This window comes from Trachymyrmex cornetzi, unplaced genomic scaffold (genome assembly GCF_001594075.2).
Source record: "Trachymyrmex cornetzi isolate Tcor2-1 unplaced genomic scaffold, Tcor1.1 scaffold15, whole genome shotgun sequence".
Classification (NCBI taxonomy): Eukaryota; Metazoa; Arthropoda; class Insecta; order Hymenoptera; family Formicidae; genus Trachymyrmex; species Trachymyrmex cornetzi.
This window is the reverse complement of record NW_017296091.1, coordinates 1106604-1128973: the sequence shown is the minus strand read 5'-3', so window position 1 is coordinate 1128973 and position 22370 is coordinate 1106604. Positions and strand designations below refer to the sequence as shown.

General features: G+C 33.5%; 2 protein-coding genes across 7 annotated transcripts in view; one reads left to right on the top strand and one right to left on the bottom strand.

The window, feature by feature from the left end:
• Positions 1-666: 666 nt before the first annotated feature.
• LOC108758045 (uncharacterized) lies at positions 667-4840 on the bottom strand. The gene is made up of 9 exons (XM_018502791.1): positions 4769-4840; positions 3741-3870; positions 3304-3408; positions 3143-3208; positions 2942-3057; positions 2436-2711; positions 2114-2321; positions 1825-2045; positions 667-1744 (listed from the first exon to the last, which is right to left on the bottom strand). The coding sequence occupies exons 2-9, from the start codon at positions 3786-3788 to the stop codon at positions 733-735; spliced, it is 2052 nt and encodes a 683-aa protein (XP_018358293.1). The 5' UTR covers positions 3789-3870; positions 4769-4840; the 3' UTR covers positions 667-732.
• Positions 4543-22370, top strand: part of ssp3 (short spindle 3) — a 42481-nt gene continuing 24653 nt past the window's right edge. The window contains exons 1-11 of one of the 6 annotated variants that reach the window (XM_018502790.1): positions 4543-4594; positions 5882-6105; positions 6250-7562; positions 7907-8649; positions 8730-9210; positions 9363-9545; positions 9637-9888; positions 9965-10411; positions 10493-10602; positions 10689-10812; positions 19519-19682. In XM_018502790.1, coding sequence (XP_018358292.1) covers positions 5895-6105; positions 6250-7562; positions 7907-8649; positions 8730-9210; positions 9363-9545; positions 9637-9888; positions 9965-10411; positions 10493-10602; positions 10689-10812; positions 19519-19682 — 4028 coding nt within the window. In that variant the 5' untranslated portion in view covers positions 4543-4594; positions 5882-5894. Of the gene's footprint in view, positions 4617-4655; positions 4731-4873; positions 4932-5032; positions 5101-5531; positions 5597-5881; positions 6106-6249; positions 7563-7906; positions 8650-8729; positions 9211-9362; positions 9546-9636; positions 9889-9964; positions 10412-10492; positions 10603-10688; positions 10813-19518; positions 19683-22370 lie in introns of those variants that run through there. The other 5 variants (XM_018502787.1, XM_018502786.1, XM_018502785.1 and 2 more) reach the window with 5 other exon arrangements.

Here is a 22370-nt window from a genome sequence, read left to right as displayed (position 1 = left end):
GTTAGTCAACTTGTCGAACAATTAAATATATAGTAATAATGAATCATAATCCAACCAATTCGTCGGTTGACAGCGAGAGTGTGAATAAAAGAAAGTTTCCATTCACATTGACTGTCCTTTCTCATTGTTAACCGACGAATTGGTTGGATTATGACTCATTATTACTATGTTTTATTATTCGACAAATTGACCAAATATAATATGGTTGCGTTTATACTGACTATAGAAAATCGAATTCTCATTGTTAACCGACGAATTGGTTGGATTATGACTCATTATTACTATGTTTTATTATTCGACGAATTGACCAAATATAATATGGTTGCGTTTATACTGACTATAGAAAATCGATGTTGAGATGATCCTTTAAATATATATATTAATTTAATTTTCATCTGTAGATTGTCTATCTTTGATGCTTTATTGATGATGATAAACATGATGTAAGGATTGTAGAGAAAACATAAAAATGAGAGTGCAAGAGAAACGAGTGCAATAGTCGGTTAAAAAATATTTCGATTTTTTTGTTAATTGTTGATATCTATTCAAAAATTCTGCTTATAAAATAAGGATCCTAATTAAGGTAAGTAAATGTTTTTCACTATCATTAAATGTGTAAATGTACTTTATTCAATATTTAAAACGAGAATTTGAAAAGAAAGATAGAGAGAGATATATAGAGAGCTGTGGAAAATTAACCAGTTTAAAATATAAATCAAACTTATCTCTTTATTATTTAGAGTTTTCACGCACATTATTTTCCTCATTATCACTTGCATTATTTATAATCTCATCCTCAGAATTTTCGCCACTTCCTATGAATGTTTCCTCGTGAAGAAAAGGTGGTGGTAGTTTTGTGATAAATTGCACGGCTTGGGTTTCGAGAAGAATCTGTGGCATAGATGTAACTAATTCTTCATCTCTAATCTCACAGACTTCGATGGAAGATTTATTAAAAATGTTCTTTTGTTCCAGTTCTCTTATGTTCAGTTCGTTTTCATCTGACTCACTGATTTTTTCATGGACAGACGAATTATCATTTTTGATTTTATAAATAGGAGAAATCACTCTTCTACGATCTAAATTATTGTCGCTTGATGACAATGACCATATGTAGTTAGGAGGCATTGGAGGTGGAGCAGGTGCAACCTGATAATCCTCGTTTTCTTCAGTACTCGATACAGGATTCCTTGATATATTTTTATATATACGTTGTAATGCCCTGGACTCTCGTTCAGACATAGACTTATGTTTATCAACTAAAGCTTCTTTCAACTCGCTCATAAAATTTTTCGCTAGAAGTTTATCCAACTTTCGTTGCTCTAATGAGTATTCATCTGTATCTTCGTCTAATGGTTTTAAATATTCCTCTTTGATATACTCTTCAAATACCTCGTCAAGTATCTGTGGATCTGAATCGATTATTATTGGCAAATCAGGATTCTGATTGATCGTCGTATCATCGATTACAGGTTGATTGCTCCTCAGATCACTGATTTTTGATCTTGCCATCAACAGGACGACAAATTCTGCCAGACTCTTAGCCGTGTCAATCTCCTTGAAAGCTTTATCTAATTTTTGCATCAGTGTATCAGCTGTTTCATTATCGATACCAATATCCTGATTAATGCAATCATCAATATCTTTAAATGTTGAAAAAACTTGATTGTAGGCTAATTGCAGTTTATAGGATGCCAAATCCAATTGAATAGTTGGATCGTGCCACTTAGCTTTGTTCTGTGTCCTAATAAAAAAATCTCTTATAATATGTTACTATTGTAATAAACATAAATACAACTGTAATAAACATATCTTTCAACTTACTTATATCGAACTGGTTCTGTTTTGCAAGTACGATACGCATTAATAATTTCTGACAATTTAACTTTATATGCTGCCAATTCTTTAGCTAAAATATGAATTATATAAGCTAATTCTGTTTCAGGAATTTTCTGGCAGGACTTTATCCAAGTATTGCTATCATATGCAATAGCTAATAAATATAACATTTCTGATTGTACCAGAAGATAGATGTTGTACAATTTCTATAAAAAAATATATTTAAAAAAAGTTATCATAAAATATATATATTAAAATTTCATTATTTATTTACTTTTAATGATTGATAGTTGATTTCATCGGATGTTTCAAATGAGTTACTCTCGAATTTTGTAAATAGCTCTTCGCTAAGTGCATCTTGCGGCAGTAATTTTGTAATTGACAGTGAACATTTGTAATATAGATAGGAAATATTTCCCATAAATTTTATTAAAGCATCTTTTAGAGATTCTAAATGTTGCACCTTTTCACCTAAGAAATGACTAGTACAAACAAACAGAAGTAGGATAACAATAATGTTTTATCTAAATCTTTGCGTACGTACACATACGAAATATTAATATTTTTTAAAATTCATACAGATTTTGTACACTTACGAAAATTGTTGAAGATATGATCCAGAATCCAATTTCATTTTATAATCACGTCGTACAATCTTAAGGCCATCTTTACATATGAGAAAAAGTTCATTTTGTGATAATATGACATGTTCTAGATTTCTTTTTGCATAAAAACGTAAATATTTCATATAACCGATGCAACAAATTGCAAATGATGTATATAATGTTGGCAATATCTTGCATTTACACCATGGAATGTATGTTGAAGAGATTAATACAGCTCCAGCCATAATTAATTCTTGCAGTGTTATTCTGTAAAATGAATAATTTTATTTTTTATTAAATGAAAAACATCAATTTTAATCAGTCGCATATTTTGCAAATTCTATAAAAGAAATATTTTGCAAATTCTATAAAAGAAATATTACATAAATATTAGCATAAAAACGATTTACTAGCTATCTTTTTCGATAGTTTCTATAACAACTAAAAAATTATAATTACAATAACTTAAAAAATTATTAGACTTATTCTATAATTACCTTTTAGAATTATTATTGCACTTAGTTATAAAGCTATTAATCACAGAAAAATGGTCGTTTAACAAAGTTTCTGCATTCAAAATAACTTTCAATTGTTTTTCAGAATTGCTCTTCTCCTATAAAAACAGTACACAAAACAAATTATAGAAAACAATTAAATATATATAATGCCATTATATAATTCTTTTCAAAACAGAATACCTCTATCATCCAAGAATAAAGAAAAAATAATTTTGTGTAAATCTTTTTTGCAATTTTCTTAATATCCTGGAAAAATTAGAAATGTTATATACATAGAATATTATATACAATTTATCAATCTCTTGTATATGTGTTTTATATATAATATAAAAGTTTATTACAATATTCAAATAATTCTCTCGTTTGAAGTCCGTTCTCTTAGACACAGGAACAGTTTCAAAGTCTGTGTAACCTAATTTTGTAAGATGCTCGTGAAGAGCATTACCCTGTAACACAGATGAAGATATTAAATTTTTTGGAGTAATTAGTCTCAATTATTATATATTATTTGTAACCTTATTCTAACCTTATTCTAAACTTATTGTGCTTCTCATTATTCTTAACCTACGATTATCTCTGTGTTAAATCAATAATGTGTTTCGAAAATGAAAATTATACATTTAATTGAAAAAGAGCTACTGTTCTTTCCCAACATTTTTAGCTTTGTGGAAAGTGGCAAAAAATATGTATAAATGTAAATATAACCTCCTTTGTTTAGGACAGCAAATATGTTTTTAAAACACGAGTTTAAGAAATTTAAGGAATGGATTTATCATACTTGTATCACAACGTCTTCGTCTTCTTCGTCGATGCCATACACTTCCATCGTTAATATATTTAGTTTACTATAAATCTAATGCAGTTGCACATGTCACATCCCAAGATTCCCAAGGTATCTTGTAAGATTTCTATTTTAAGAGAGGAAATGCAAATTCATAAGTTATAAAATCTTTTAATTGAATTTAAAAAAATTCATAGTGCTATTTTCTCGTTATTTCTTCATTTTGAAGTGTCAACAAATTATCTTCATTCCTAAAATCGTTCTTAGGTCTGTTCTTTTTCCACCTGTTCTGGTGAATACTGGTGCAATAAGTTAGAGTGAGACGGCTATACTTTATTTCACTTTTGACCCTTTTGATACTTCAAAATGAAGATACGTTTTCACTTCTTGCATAAAAAAATTGTATATAATAGAAGAAAAAAAGGAAAGGAGAAAAAGATCAAAAAGTTTAGCCGCAAAAAACAGATTTGTAAGGTTTATTCCTTAATTGTAGTTCTACATTTTGTATTCAAAATAAAATAGATATATACAATAGATATACAATTATTAGTCATTAAAAAGAAAAAGGAGGAAAAATTTTAAAAATATAAAAATCTTTACAAAAAAGTAATACTACGTTTCTCTACACTATTTCATAATCTTGTTTCATTGGTCCATTCTTTCCAGCTGAACTTCTGTGCACCGTTCACTTTCCTCTTTTTCTCTTTAATGTGGAAAGAAAAAGAGGAAAGATGAACAGTGCAAGAAGTTCAGCTAAGAAGAACAAAGAGCCTCTCTGTTTCCAGTTTCCAGTGCAGCCATCATCGCCATCGTGAGCAGTGCGACCAATAAACAGCTGCGGAATTTATGAGGTCCATGTTTATTCGTTTTGACGTATGATTTCATAAGATGTTATTATGCGTTGTTTCTCAAGTGTCACTCGCGAGAAGTAGTCGCGCGAGGTGCGGACGACCGTCCACCGATCTTTCGTAATCGCCAGGTTGGAAGGTGGGTCACGCGCGGTACTAACACACAACGTAACTCACTTCACGTTGTTTGACAGAACGGTATCTCGTCGTCGGCAAGTAGCGGCGATTTTTCATGTAATTCGGAGCTGCTGACCGCGCGTTTAGTCGCAGCCAGCTGACGACGTTATCGTCGCGTAAACGTCACTCCTTTAAACAGTGCGTTCATCTCTCAGCTTCGCGCGTACGTTGTATTATTTATGTATAACCTCGAGCTGAACATAGCGGCACTCGTAAAGCGTGTTGTTACAATGCCAGTGCGACGATTGGAGTCCTTGATTTATTCTTGGAGCCTCGTGATCGCGCGAGACTGTCCGCTCGCACACGAATGTTTGCCACTGTTATTTCATTCTGTACACAATTGTTGGGTTTTTAATGCGAATTATAACATATGTCACTTTCTATTTCTTGAACTTTACTCATGACTGGCTCGGTTGTACCAACGTTACTTTGATTTTAAGTGAAACTTAAAACTCTCTCTATCTCGTTTTAAAACCGAAAAGAGACAGGCACAGAGAGTTTTCAGCCTCGCTTAAAATTAAAGTAACGTTGATGCAACCGGGCCTTAAAGTCATGATTAAAGTTATGATATAAAGTTAGGGTTTTTTTTCACATCATGACTTTATCAAACTACATTTGATAAATAGCCACATGTTTGTCAATTTTAACTCTGGAGCTGATGCCGTAATTTGTAATATAAGATCTGTGTTTTTTTGTGGCTGAACTAGTATACTTTTGGAACGTAAAGTGATATATGTATATGTTTGACACTTCGTAAAAGCAAGAAAGTTCTGAAATGTAGTCTACTGCAGGAATAAAAAACAGACCTACGATTACTGACATGGATCTGTGAGACTTATTTAATATATATTAATTAAAAAGCACTCAATTTCAAGAAATCAAAATGACATCACTAATATAAAGTATAAAAAAAAGAATAAATACTAAGTTTATCTTAACAAGAATAATCTAAATTTATAACATGAAGAAATTTGATTTTTGTGTAAAAGTGGCAATTGTGTGATTATAGATATAAGAATTAAAGAACTAATAGTTAATTCAAATATAATGATCTATATTTTATTTTAACGTTAAAGATCTTCCTACCTTACATATCGTCAATTGTTATTTCAGGAATTTATAAAAAATGGCAGACGTCAGGTTGCTTATCCAAGAAGAAGGTCGTGCAGCCAGAAACTTGGTAGCCTTTAACGTACCCGTTGGCACGAATAACGTAGAGAAAATTACGAAGAAACCACCCAGTGTACCAAGACAATTACAATCCAGTTCGACAAAGCGATCCATGAAACCAACCACGAGAGTAAGGTCTGCTTCTACAGGTCGTGATAAAAAGTCTGGTAAGACAGTTTTCTTGTTTTATAACATATACATATATATATATATATTCAGAATGAATGTTTAAAACATTGTTAATTATTAAATAAATCTTTGCAATTTATGTTGTTTATTCAACTTTTAATTAGTGTCTACCGTTTATTTAGAATTACAGGCACGATACTGGGCGTTTCTATTTGGGAATTTACAAAGAGCGGTCGACGGTATCTATCAAACGTGCGAAGAGGATGAAAATATTTCCGAGTGCAAAGAAGTTATTTTAGTGCTTGAAAACTATACCCGAGACTTCCATAATTTAATAGAGTGGTTTAAAGTTAAGTGGGCTTATGAAAATTCAGCACCGCCATTACGACGAACTCCATTGGCCTGGGAAGTTAGGAAAACGTCTCCTTGTCGGTTGTGGAATTCAACGATGATTCCAAAGTCCATTAGTCCCTTGCAGAGATCAAGTCCAACAGAATCGATTTGCAAAAGTCCAGTCGATCAAATCATATGTGAAAATAAACCGATTGTAACGGACAACAAAGTTAATCATGCTAAAGAGGAATTTGTCCATAAATTGTTAAAAGATAGTAAAAACAATGTTTGCAAGAATTGTTCTCCCGATATTAAAGAGAAACGTAAGAATGGAGCAGACAAGACAGGAAATCAAATAGCGAATAAGGAAAAATCCATGTCAATGAAAACATCTAACAAAGTTCTTGTGAAACAAACAGTACAATCGAAAACTAATAGCTTTGTGGATCGTAGGACGTTAAATGATGGCGTAACGTATGATTCAAAGAATAAAATAGACGTTAAAAATATTTCTAAACAAACAAAGGACTGTGTGCATAGCAACATTGTAAAACTAGTTGATTCTAATTTATCTGTAGAAAAACGAGAACAAACGTATAGAAGTGATAAAAATGTTCAGCTGAGTTCATGTCCTAATTGTGAACTTATGCAAAAGGAATATAATGGAGTGAACGTTAAAGATGGTAAGACAGATGGAAAAAGTATGGATAGCAAATTATCGTATAATAAAAATAATGGACTAGGAAAGAATGAAATTAATACCAAAGTTATAAAAGATAGTAATAGAAAGTGCGAAAACAACGTTAATGCTGAAAAGTTAAGTACAAAGACAGCCATTGTTCAGAGTACTTCAGAAAAGATAAATCAGGTTGATTGCCAAATAAATAAGCAAATCGACGACAAATCAGGTACTAAAGATATTCAGAATGCATCATCTAACAACATTGAGAAAAACCCTGTGATAATTAGCACGGATAGACCAGCCTATTCAACCGTGTCGCAGACAAAAAGTTCCAAAGAACAGTCGTCAATTTCATCCGAAACTCCAAAGTTTGTTAGAAGTAAAACTTGTTTAAGTGATAAAAATTTACCTGCCTCAAGTAAAAGAAGGCCTGGAACATCTGTTATTGTGAGAGGACGGTTTCAAACTCCTGAAAATAAGGTATATAATTCTTCTAATTCAATATATTTATTAAACTATTATATTGTTTATAAGATTATGGACATAGTAAAAGTAAATTTTAATTTTGAAAATTTATACAAAATATATGCATATATATATATATATATATTTTTGTGTTTTATTAATTGTTTTGTTTATATGAAACTTTTTGTAAAAAAAATTTTTTTATAAATTTGTGGTTAATAATGTATTTGTACATAGTACATTTTATCGATACTATTATATATTAGTTTACATTTTTTTATTATGAATATATATTTTTCAGCCTAAATTAATAATTTAATTTAAATATATTGTATATGAACAATATAATTTTTTTTCAGTTATCAGAACAAAATACTTTAAAAAAAGATCAAAATAAAGACATGAACGGATCAGTAGAAGTTTTAACCAAGCAAACAGTATCTCCAAAATTAAAAGATGAAAGTGATGGCTGGCAAACAGTAAGAAACCGTTGCAGAAGAGGAAGCACCCATAACTTGAATATGTCCACACGTTTTCATAAACCAAGTACTGCTCTATCTTTACCAGCTTTATCAATAGAAAGTCCATCCGAGAAGCTGAAGAAAACTAGTTATACTCCTGACGGAAACAAACAAAAGAAGAAATGTATTGTAGGAAAAACTGGCAAAAATATGAATAATGAAGTTGAGAAAGTTAAAGGAGAATATATAACATCTACGATTAAAAGTAATCTTCAAGACACACTTAAAAAGAACACAATAAATTTGTGTGATACTAATTCGACATCAGTGATCGCAGCTATCTTTAAGAATGATGCAGAATTACTTGAGAAACGTATACAACAGTTTATGACCGCTCAGGCAGAGAGGGAAAGAATTATCTTAGAGGAAGAGAGGAAGACGGAAGAAGCAGATTCTCAAAGATCTCAGCAGCTATCAGATGAAGAGGCATCCTTAAAACGGCAGATTTTGGAGTTGGAGTCCACTGAAATTGATGTTGACACTGAAACAGATGAAACGGATGGTGAAATGGTTCTCGAAATGGAAGACGAGCCTGTAGTACCACTTAGTGTGGTCACTGATGATATTAGTTTAGAAGATAGGTATATAAAAACTATGCATAGTGTATTGTTTAGCGTCTCGATAGGATTACTAAAGTTTGTTAACACAATGAATGTTATAGGTATGGAAATATGTTAGAAGGAATGTCTTGGGCGGAACGAGTCGATACTCTTGCACAATTGCGTGCATTAGTAGCTCGCCATCCCGGACGTGCTTTAGAACTGCATCAGAAACTTTCATCTCCATCACGAAAAAGATCGCTTCCTGAAACATTAAGAAGATATCAAGCAAAACAAGCATGTGCTCAACACAAACGTCAAAAGCTACTTATGGAGAAATCGCAACGGTTGCGAGAATTATTGAATAAGGTGGAAGACGTCAAAAGTGCAAAGAATCAGTTAATAGAGGACAAAAGGATCAGAATGGAAACGAAACTTAAAAGGGCAGAAGAAAACAGAACGCAACATTTATTAGAAATAGTAAGGAAAGCACATGATGAAGATTCAAAGTTGAAGGAAATAGCTTTTATCAATGAACTGGAGGCACAAAATAAGAGGCACGATTTTATGGCATTATGTCAAGAACAAGAAGAGAGATTACAGGTATATATATATGTGTCCCCAAAAAAATAATTTGTTTTCAATAATAAAATTAAAGAATTCAAAATTTTTTTTCTAAATCTGTAAAATTGTATATAATATTCATAACACATATTACTATTGTATTTTTAACAAGTGTGGAATTCACTGTATAGGGTATTCAAGAAGAACGTCAACGGCGACAAGAAGAAAAAGCTGCCAAAGAAGCTGCAGCTGAAGAACGTCGAAGAGCTTTGGAGGCAGAGCGACAGTTACGAATACAAAAAATGAAACAGGCACGACGAGAACGTGAGGAAAGGGTTGGCAAAATGCAACTTGAAAGAGAAAAAGAACGACAAGTACATAAATTATATTACCGTTTATATACGTCATCAAGATATCTTTATTTTTATAAATAGAGTTTTTAAGTTACTAATTTTAACTTTGTAGGAACTAGCGAGAGAAAAAGCACGAGATCGCGAAGAACGCTTGTCGGCACTTCATGCAGCTCAACTGGCTAATCAAGAAGAGCTGCAGAAGAAAATAGCGCAAAAACAGCAAGAATCCGCTAGACGGCATGTGGAAAACATTGAGCACATTCGGCAACGTGCGGTTGAATCTTCAATTTTAAGATCGGAAGAAGTGCCACCTACTCTCAAATCGTATCCTGCTCAAAAACAGTGTTCTCTGTGTGGCACAATCGTAAGTTTCCCGCATAATTACGCAGCATGATCTTTTTTCTTTTTAACGAGACTTATTGCGTTTTTATATTTTACAGATATCTAACGAAGTGCATCTTTTAAGTCACTTGAAAGGGAAGACACATCTTGAGGCAGTACGAAACGCGCATGATAATCGCGAGCCATCGCGAGATGAACTTCAGCGTTTTAATATTGCACAGATACGAGACGTTCCTGTCACCGTAGTTAATAATAATAACGCAAACAACAACAAGGCTGCGAAAGAGAAGCAAAAAGCGCTGAAACGCCGATGCAGGAAGATAAAACAACGTATGAGCTCACGCGGACAGGAATGGGAAGACAAATACAAAAGTGAGACTAATCAAAATTTATCTGTCGAATCGGCCAATAAAGCCAAATTCCGGCGTAATTTGAAAGAATTAGACAGATTATATAATAATCATTCCAAATCAGCATGGTCAAACATAGCATTGGCCACCTTGGAACGCTGCTTAGGGGAAATTGTTCGAGCGTTCTCCAAATCGGTAGGTTCTGTAGAGATAATAATATTCTTTCCGTTTTTTACATTACTTCAACATAATTATGTTCCGTTTATTTTATTTCAGTGTCCACTTGATCAAGATACTTTTAGATATTTGAATGGATTTGACACTTTAACAAATTTATTGAATTTAGGTTTAAATATACAAAATGCATCTCACATTTTACCGAATAAGTAAGTATACTATATATTAAGTATAATAAACTTTTTAGTTAATATATATAGTGAGATATTTTACACTTGTATATAAAATCTTTTAGAGTAATTACATCATTGTGCCGAGTGTACAAAGCAGGGGTCAGTGGAAACACAGAAAGTACAGAAGCTATTTTATTAAGCAACAAAATTCTTGTTATACTAGATCTACTTCTACAACGTTTAGAGGTAAGTTCCTATTTATTTTAAAGAAGTCAATAATATGTGATTGTATGATGGATGTATCTTTTGATGGTTTCTGATTTCGAATTAAAAAGACAAATGATTCTAAGGCTCAATATTTCAATATCTGATTAATTTGTAGTTAAGCTCGACCTGATGTTTCATCCAATGACATCACAGATGAAGCCCATTGGATAAAACAGGTTAAGTCTAACCACAAAAGTTAACCAGAAAATAAAAAAACTAGGCCTAAATTAACCATACATTATATTGATCGTAAGAGAATATTTCCTTTTTTTCCTGTAAATCATACTCTCGATATTTCTGTGTTTCGTTAACATATTTTTCAATTCTATTACATCAACGCCAGAATCATTAAATATTAATGTATCTATTATTCGATTGGATTTTTCTTTGTCATATTAATGAATTCTAAGGCACAATACCTTTAAATATTTTAAATTAAAATACGAAAAATTAAATTAGATTTCGGCTATTACCTAATTAGATTAAATCAGATTTCAATCAGGTAATTTTAATTTTAATTTGCTTTGTCCTTTTTAGTTGAAATCTGATTTTCAATTCATAATCTTGAGAATAATATCGCTTAATCAACAATTAATCGACCGAATTGCTTAAATCTAAATTTTATTATATAATTAATTGTACCTAATTTAATGTTTCTTTTCGTGTGTCAAAAAATTAATGACAATAAATTGATAGTTTTTCACATCAAGATATTGTAAATATTTTACTTGATAAATTAATCGTCGATTAAATTAATCTGAATTTGATTGAAATCAATCTCAATCTCCAATACGTGATACAGGTTTCACGTTAATTTTTTTGAGTTCCTATAAGAAATTCTTGATTTTATATTTCTAGAATTGTCCATTTTGCATTCTGAATATAACTTCATAAGTATATTAGATAAAGTTTGAGTCGGTATCGACGATATTTTATCTGGTAAGTGCTGCCCTCTGAGAAGAAGAGAACCAATTTATCCGAATAGGAATCTTTGAATCTAGTTTCCAAAATATTATTTATATTATAATTTAAAAAAGAAGTAAAAAAATTTAATTTTCAAAATGAATCGGTATATTTTAATTTATTTTTGACTCGTGTTCATTCAAATATGATCGCAGCAATGATAGTTCTTGTTCTCTAGTCATCACCAATGTCAATAAAGCATCAACGAGCTTCGGATTATAGTTGTAATTCGGCAATTTCTGCAAATTAAATTTCAGGGGTAATTAAATAGACAACTAAATTCCATTCTATATTTAGTTACAAGAAAATTTTACCCGTCCATTTTTATAGAGATTGGTTTTATTAAAAAAAGTGATGTGGAATCATATCATAAATCAATCTTTAGAAAAATAGACAAGTAGCATTATTTGCTCGTTTCCATCAATTGTCTGAAGGTCTTACAAACAAAAGTTTATTTAATAAGGACGCGAGCCAAAGTACACGGTGATATCCGCGTCGAACGAGCACAAACGAACATAACGAGCATCGTCCTCTAAAGCGAGCTAATGTATTAGATAGGCATGTAGATTACAGCTTGTTTTGTCCCTTTCTTTCTCCCTCTTTTACTTTCTCTTTTTTGTATCTCATTTCGAGGACAAGAAAGGGATGACGGTAAAGACGACGTGTCCCTGTCATCCTGTCCATTCTGTCCGACTTGTCAAAATAAGGATTAAGAATCTCGGGGATCCATGATTTCACGTCACGCGGTTGCCTTTCGGACTCGTTTGAGTGTCGCACTAGGCACGTATCGCTTCTCCGATACATAAAAGAAATACAACATACTAATTTCGAGAAACGTACTTTAAGTTTGGATAACAGAAAAGCTGTACAAAATATCAATCCTAATAGCAACAATGATCGCAATAATTTGCTAAATTTGCATTTATTAATCTTCCACCAGCAATGTGAATTTTTCGATCATAATTTGCTATTTCGAGTATTTTGTGAATTATGTTTGTCTGATATATCTCCATAAATATTGATTTTTCTGAAATTATATAAATGATATAAAACACTGAAAAATCTATTTTCAAAGTAAGATTTCTTTATATATGTACTTATATACTTCGTTATGTACTCATATATTTATATTCTATACTTATTGAAATTAGCGTCACGAAAAGATATGAAAAACGCAAAAAATCCAAATTTTTTTATTTACATAAAATTTTACGTGATTTGTAAGTTTCTGAAGGCACAGGCACGACTTCTGTTCATTCTTGTAACGAAACAAAATGGATCCTGTCATTGTGTACATACACGATCTTAACTATTGAGTTTTTAAAGAGGCGATACTGATTCTCGCTATCTGTTCATTGTTTAAAAATTCACAATCAAAACACCAACGTGTTTTAAAAGACCCCGCATTATCAGTGGAGGGTTAATCATGGATGTACTGATATCGATGTCGATTTAGATAGTTACAGTAGTGATGATATCATCGTTAAACGTCAATAGAAAATTTTCTGTATAATAAAATTCGTGAATTAAGCGACGACTATACAATTGATTGAAATTATATAGATATTTTGTCTCTGTGCTTTGACATTATTATTTTTTGAAGACTCTCTTTCCGAAATTTAGATCATATTACCAAGAGAAAATGTATACTTAAAATATAAATTACACTTTTTAAATATATACATATATATTTATCCTTTTTCATCGGATTCGCGGTTCAATTAATTAAAAATATTTGATCACGGCTTGGTGTGCGCGGTTAGCAAAACAATATGGTTCGGTTTAATTCGATTTACATGCATCTGGCGTTGTGTCATTTTGTATATCTACATGTCGATGAAATATTGAGTGCTTTATGCAGTTAATTACAAAACGACAAATATAATTACTGCGATCGATCGTTATTTTTTGTTCCCTTTTGCGCAAATGCACGGCGTGATATCTCTATGCAACAACAAGAGGAGACGCGAATGAAATCTATCAAAGAAGCATAAAAAAAAAGTCGTTATATACGAACTCACATTCTCTTTCATTTTTCATGCTTTTATCTGGAATTTGTAATAGAACGATTCCTCTCTCTCTCTTTTTCTCGGATTTTTCCCCGTTATTTACGTGGCCACAGCCGCATCTCTCTCGTCAGTGCGAAGATTCATGCTTTCAACCGTATGGTGGTTACAGCAGACTCTCCGCGCGTTATCTTTTTTTTTTTCTTTTCCTCCGGCCGATCATCTCGTGGCTTCGCCAACGACGGGAATTCATCGGCGTGATTTCGCCATCGATTCTTCACGCTCCATAGATACGGCACTGGCGCCACCTCCTTCCTGTCCCCTCTTCCAAGGATCCCCCTCCGCAAATGCATTAGCGGCGAGAGAGCTTTTAGTGACGTCACCCACATACAGATACGTACGCAGGCACGCACGCACGCACGCATCGCGCGCTCGCTCGCGCATACACGCACAACACGCGCGCGGATGGAGCCCGGGTTGGTACAGAGTGAAAGGAAAGTCCGTCCGCACGCGGGAGAACTCGTGTGCGTGGGGTACTTCTGTTTCCACTTCCATCAAGCCCCGATTTCGAGGACCCGGCCTAATCTTTTGTCTCGTCCTCCTCTTCCTCCTCTTCCTCCTCCTTCTCCTCCCCCACCGCCGTCTATCAGAGGCGCTCTTTTTCAACGACCTCTTCGCACGTCCTAGAATACGAAATGCGCGCTGCAATTTTCCTCCTGCCGCGTCGACGATCGACGAGATTTCACGATTTTACGATATCATCCGATGACGGATGATATTCGAATACTTGAATCTTTCATCGGACGAGGAGGAGTTCATTCGCAAAAATAGCTCCGAGAAAGTCGTAAAATATCCTCCTCCACTACTTCATACGTGTTTTAGAAAAGTGCCCGTAGTACATGTATATCTTCGATACCCTTTTTTTACTTTTACTATAAGATGGGACGTATAAAATTTAACTACTTTTTTGTGATATAAAATTTCGGAGAAAAAGATACTTCAAAATTTACTTGTGTGATATAATGTTTATTCATTGAAATAATCTTTATATATTTAAATAGGAAAATGTTATTTTTTGCTATCCCAGCAAATAAACAATCTGTTTTTTTTTTACAATTAATGAGCTACAATTTCATTATCATAGTCACATTTTTTTATAATCAATAAATATCGAAGAAAATGTCACTTTCAACTTTTTTTTCTTAGTGTAATTACATTTTTTTATGATATGTATAAACTATTTACTTAATGATAATATTATTTTTGACTGCTTAAGCTGTAAAAAGAGCCGTTTTAATATAGTTTGATATATTATGATTACAATTTATGACATGTTGAACAAGTTTTATCGCAATTAAAATTACATATTTAGTGCTTATCAAAAAAACTATAGGAAATGATTACTTTCATTCTTGTGCTAAAAGAAAAGTCATTTTTTGAACAATGTAATTAATAAAAATGAAGGTTTGCTCACATGCCTCTATTCTATGTATCGTTATTCTTTCATCACTCAGTTTTACTCTACTCGGACTTTCTCTGTACTTTTATTAACGTGATGATAACACTTGTAACACAATAGTCAAGAAACACGTGCTCGTTTTATCATCATCTTACAATAATTACAAAATTCCGTTCGGCTTAAACGGATATTCGGGACGAATTCACCTGTTTTGTACCGGCATTTTACTCTTTATTGCTCGTGCTTTCGTATAGGCAATCGTGTACCTCCGTTTATCGTTAGACCGTACGGTATTATTGGTCAGGCTTGTCTCCATATGCGATTCGAGATTCTCGAGAAAATGGAAGCGAGGGAGTCACCTCGTTGCTAAATGGACCAGAAAAAGACGTCGTAAAGCGCACGACGGTGATAAAAACTCTCGCCAAATTAAAAATTCAGCGATAAGCGGGGATTATAGACGCGGTGCCCTCCCGCGTTATCTTTATAACTGCTTGTATTTGCCGTGTTTCCCGATGTATACGCGTTTTCATGCGGCCAAGGTGCAATCGAAATGGGATCGCACTGCGCCGAATTAAACGTGTACAAGCCGCGTGTTCGAGATAGAAGAAAATAAATTAAGGACTCGTGAATATCACGAGAGGAATACGAGCTTCTTGTTTCCGAGGGTATTGCGTTTATTCCTTTGGTACTTGACGAATCGCAACACGTTTTGTCAAGTATCAAAGGAACAGGGCTGGGCATGTATTTGAAATACTTTTATTTGAAAAACAGTATTGGTAAAACAATTATATTTTGTATTTTGTGTTCAGAGTACATGAAAATATTTTGTATTTTGTATTTCAGTATTGATAACAAAAGATTATGAAAGTATTTTGTATTTCAAATACTAACATTGATAATCAACCTTATTATTTGAATTACAAGATACAAAAAGCTTACAATCTCTCGATTTTAAATACAAAATACGTAACTTTTATGTGATCCGCTAAAATCAAAAATACAAAATACGCTTGTATTGCAAATAGTGTGTTTTAAATAAAAGTATTTCAAATACATGCCCAGCCATGCAGAGGAATAAATGCAATACACTCGGAAACAAGAAGCTCGTATTCCTCGTGATATTCACGAGCGATCCTTAATTAATTTTTTATTTTTATAAAAAAAATGATAGAAACCGCCGTTAAACGGCAGTTTCTAATCGATTCAAAATTTAAGAAAATCGGAATAAAGGATCGCTTTAATTCACCCCGCTGGGGTTGGGACAAACTTTCTGCTCTGGACCATTACGCAAAGAGACGAATCATTTTAAGGGGTTCGACAATCCCCTCCCACCTCCGCGAACATTTCCTAATCTAGTTCGTTGGCCAAACAAATCTTCAGTTCCACGTAAATCGCTAGAAACCGTTCGCGATCGGTACAGTATCCCTCTTTCGTTCCCGAATTCATATATGTATTTATGCGTGACTGCATCCCGATTGATGGACGCAGGAAAACGATTTCTCGATGACTAGAAACTGTATTCGTTGACCGTAAAATAAAAAAGAGGGGAAAATACAACATATCCTCTAAGCCAAATGAATTGAAGTCTGAGCAACGTAGATCGATGAAAAGGAGAGGTAACGATTTACAGTAAACGATAGTTACATTGTTAAACGCAAAAAAAAATATATAAATTGTACCTGTGAAAAATATGAAAAATATACACTGAATCGCCCAGCACGCATCTTGTTGGTTATCTCCTTTATTTTTCGTCGCGTATATTTTTAAAACGTTTAACGTTTTAAAATTCTCGACGAGAAAATAAAAATTCAGATTTATGGTATTTATTATACTGCACGGAAAGAACGGTTTTGTTGAAGTGTCTAAAAATTTAACTGGATACAGAGAGATCTGAAAATAATATTTAGACTATCAAAATAATTATGTAAGGCACTAAAATGTTAACATTTTGCAGCATTGTCATCAATATTTAAACGTTCTACTAATTATTTTAATATTTTGATGGTCCAACAAAATCATCATTTATAGATCTGTGCATAGCTTAATTTTTAAATACTTTAGCAAAACCGTTCTTTCCGCGCGACAATAAATATTGTACATTTAATTAAACTTTCTGCTTTTGGAGATCCATTGTATAACAATTGTAAGGAAAAAGAATGATAGCAATTACTCCGTAAGTAAAATGAGAATGCAAAGGTATATAAATTGATTGGTCGTAGAATTATAATAAAAAATCCATGCTATTATATTTTATCAGCGTCTCATAGAATTCTCTAAAATCTTTTTCTCATCGATTTGCTCTTTCCGTGACGCTTAGTTTGGAAAGAACTGGATTAACATAAAAGCATCTCCTGTTTATGGTCGTACATACCCCGATATATGCGTTCCTCGAAATTTCAACGTCTCGCTGGCGTCTTGTTTTCGTTCGCCCCGTATCAGAAAGTCGTGGCAGCCCTTTTTTCTTTCTGGATACGGATAGGATTGAATTTGTCAAGGCAGTGGTCAAACCACTTTTTAATGTTTCGTGGGAGATTATTTCGCTACCTCTCATGAGCGGCCGGTTCGTAACATTATCTTTTCCATCCGAGGTCCGCCCGGTGCAACAATAGTTCTTAAAAGATTACGCGCGTTAATATTTTCTGTCTACGATGTACTGTCGATCTTTTAAAATTCAATAACAAATGTGTGGCGCATATGTGTTTTCAAAGTGCTTAAACACATCAATCAAAAGAGTAAATATTCATATTTAATCATTAAATTTCATAAACTTTATAAGTATATTCTTTGTGATATTATCGTAGAGAATAAAATGAGAAATTGCTTAATTTGGACGAGGTTTTTTTTTTTACGAAAAAGACCGAATAACTCGGAACAAATGCAAATGTTTGAGAAATCGATCATCATAAGTCATCGAAAAAAAAAAACGCTTTTATTTTCGAATAAAATCTAAGTGTGATTTTCAACGCAATTCACGATACATAGCAATATTCACGGCTCAGGGGATCTATTCTCGAATTTATATCGCATATAAAAATCTATAATATAAAAAATCGTATATACGTAACGTATATTGTAGGATTTTCGTGTGCGATATTTTTCAGAATTAAATAAAAGTGGACGAACGTGTGTAGCGTACAGCTTTTCTATAGAATTCCTCGAACGGCTTATCGAGACCGAGGCAAAACCGTTTAGGACCCATATCCCTGTCTCCAGAATTCTTATCGAAACCCTTTGACTCGTTACCACTAATTTAGCGTTCTAAATGCGCGTGTACGTGTGCGTGCTGTCCAGCTTGCCTCGGGACTAACGGGCCTGTAACAATGACTCAACCTATTAGGAATTCCCTGTGTCTGGTCGATCGACTGGAATTGGACGCTAAGTACATAACTAGCTGATCGGTGTAATGGTATCCTAGTAAAAGCCTTAATAAAAAAAAAATGTGCTGAAATTCCTTTAATTCCTTCGGGCACGGATGGCATGAGAAAACCGACTCCTCGATCGTCCGACGAGCATGCTCTTGCAAAAAAATACAGATAATGACTTCGATATCAGTTGGCTTCGTTTGCCTCTTCCATATTTAATATATCGAATATTTGACAACGGTCGAATTTAGCATGTCTGTGTGATCAGAGAACGATATTCCTCCCTTTCCTTTTACATTTCAAACCTTTCGTCACTTTTTGTCACCTTAATTGCAACGCGTAATCGTACACTGAAGTCTAATGGATTCCAGTTCTCACATTTCTCGCTATATCTTAGATTCCCTCCTTTTCCTTTTCATTCACTGCGATTCTTTCGCGGTATTAAGTAGACGAGAATTATAAGTACATATACGACTCTCTTTGAATCCTTCTGTTTGAATTTTAAATAAATATTGATGATGCGTATGTTTGTATACGGATGTTATTTTCCGATTTTAAGAGTTGAGAGTACACTCCGCGAAGTGTACGATAGAGACATCGCAGAGAATGTTGAAAATACTTTCTGATTACTTTTATAATTCTACCTCTCTTTGTACATATAAGATCGGTCTGATTCCAGAATTGAGACCATTTGCAACGGGATACGAAAATCGATGAAATTTCGATGTTCCTTTTAATCGATTCCGAATATACGAACCGCCGCATCTAAAAATACAGGATTAAAGGATAAAAAATAAAATTCACTAAAAAACATATCATTATTTTCTAGACTTTATATAGGTTTCATGAAAATGTTATATCCGTTCGTTATAACTACCGAGTTTCTCTTTCACAGACTCTGACTAGTCTCGACGACCACGCTCAGACTCAGGATGTATCCGCCAATTCAACCGGAAACGGTACAGTAGCCGCCAGCGCGACGCAATTGCTGTGCAGCCTGATCCCTGAAGAGCCCTTTGAGAAAACGGTCTTGCAGACTCGCGTTCAAGATATTGCCGGGTAAGTCCTTCAAACGCTCAATTTATGAATATAGTCTTACGCTATGTGTTCTTGAAACTACGATATTGGCGTCGCGTAAGAACCCAATCCTTTTAAATGATAATAACGTTTTTATTAACGTATATATTCGTAAGTCGAGCGGCCGAATGTCGCGAAGGAATTGCATTACTTTGTATTATACGGAATATTTCAAATGAAATTTTTGCAATATCTGTAATCTACTTTTTTTATTCGAATTTTCCATAAAAAATATTTCCATCACTTAGAATTTTTTGTTATAAAGGAGGAAAAATTTTTATAAGTTTTATCAATTTTTATAACATCTCACTTTTTCAGCAAATTTCTGAAGTTAGTGCACAACTAATTTCAAAACTCATTAATTTTACGCATGCTGATGTTTTATTAAAAACATTTATTAAATGGTTATTAGTTATTAATGATGTATGAATTTCTGAAGTATTATCAATTATTGGAATTGCGATATTATAAATATAATATTTTAATAAAATTGAAATGTTCATTTAAAATTTCGATCAGAACTAAAACGCATTTTAAACTAAAGCTATTTTTAATTAAAAATATGTACAGTATATATCCTGATAAGACATTTTGAATAATAACTCTTTAATAAAATGTTAGACATTAGTGTGTGTGTACAACAAATACTACATATTTAACTAACAAATATTAAATATTTAACTAACAAACAGCTATTATATTGCGCATTATGATGTTTCAAAAGATTTATAAAGATGTTTAACATGTGGATTAAAAAATTTAATAAACAATTTATAGTTATACTTTTTCTGAGATTTAAAAAGGCACTGTTTATATTTACTTCAATGAAGTAAATATAGTAGTATCGTAGAATATTCGATTATTAATTACAAAATGTCGGACCATTAAAATTAATCTCGGCAGACGACCAAAGTATTATTTCACTGATTAGGGTAATCGAAGCATAATTAGCAACGTTCCACTTCTTTCTGGATGATACGAACGCTCTACGTAATGGCGGGCAATCATCTACAATGAAATCGTAACTTTTGTAACATGTTTTTACGCATCCTTCTGTATCTTTTTTATAGAATTCCCCAATAAGAGGGTTAGAGCCGCGCTAAGGTAGTATTTTTATTACAAAAAACATATTATTAAAACGACGCTAAAAACGTATAGAATTTATTAAAAAAAAAACAAAAAACAATAATAGAAAGATGCACTTAAGCGACGTCACAAATTTCACGTTGCACGAAATGTAAGAAACGCGTGAAAACATTTCGATTCGTCATTCGAAACGAGCTTGCTTTTTTTTTTACAAAGTTTCTCGCTCCGTCGATTGACAGTGAATCCTCATCTTTTTCGCTGAAGCTATTAGCGCCTGACGGGTTTTCTTTTCCATCTTATATACACTCGCTCACTCGAGTGCACGGTTCTCGTCCAAAATCCGCATCTTTTGATCTGGTTGAGTCGCTCGTTGCGCAAACACGCGCCGTCCACAGATAGTTACGCGCTCCTTTGAACGGGAAAGAACGAAAGAATACTCGGCGGGTGCTTTCCGAGGCATCGCTGGACCACCCTGTCTGAAAATATAACCGTGCCGTGTCGCGCCGATGCCGAACTTAATACGCGAGTCACGCAAAGTGACAAGACGCAAACTGTGTTTTCGTTGCATCGCGCGAGATCCGATCTTTGCCGGGGTGATGTTTCGCACCTGGGTCAACTTCCTTCATGAGGACCCCCCAAACGCTATGTTAACCCCTTTGCCACTTCCCCGTCGCGTCTTTCATGTTCGTCCTCTGTTTCTTCGCTCTCGTGTCTTCCGGGGAGAGAAATCCTGTCCGCATATTCTCTCATTTCTCATCTCTCTGAACGTATAATAGGGACATCATATGTCGAACACGTCACCGAGGTTATACGCGAAAAGTATCTCTTTAAATGTACGATCAATGTACCGGGTTAATTTTCATCACTTACAGATATATAAAAATTATTAAATGATTCTATATATATTTTAACATGTTTAAAAAGTATATATAAAGTTATGTATTAAAAAAAAGGGAAAAAAATAGAGATCATTATTTTTAATCAAATGTTCCTAGTATTTCAAAGAAAAGAAACTCATGATACGAACGATCCAATCATGTGTCTTAATGGTTAAAATACATAGTACTAGATGAACTTTTATTCCAGGTAAACATTAAATTAGAGTTTAATTGGAGACTCGATATGTTTGGCTTTGCAACGAGAACAGCAGTCAGATTGATTCTTGATTTTATTAACACGGAAAAGAATATTTTTTTTTTTTTTTACAATGGAAAGACCGCGGATCTGAAATTACGCAGTAATTTCCGCTAGACGTGACAGTATCGTGTTAAAAAGATCCCGGATTCGTTATCTCTCTTTGGCGTACTTTACAGTTGGGTGAATCTGCGAATTTCATGTTCACCGAATGTACTGTCTGGCTTTGTATAATGAATGACGAAGGTGCGATCAGAATTATTGTCGACCGCGCGCACCGGTAGTGGGATTATTATGATTAATTTCCTGCCGATGTGCAAGAAAGGCCTAGTCACGATTTTTACTCAGCGGCGAGGTTGCTTTTCGCTCGTGTCTTTAAAGCGCGCAGATGTGTAACGGCGATCGATCATTTTGTACGTCGTAATACTTATTTGACGGTCGTTAAGTGCA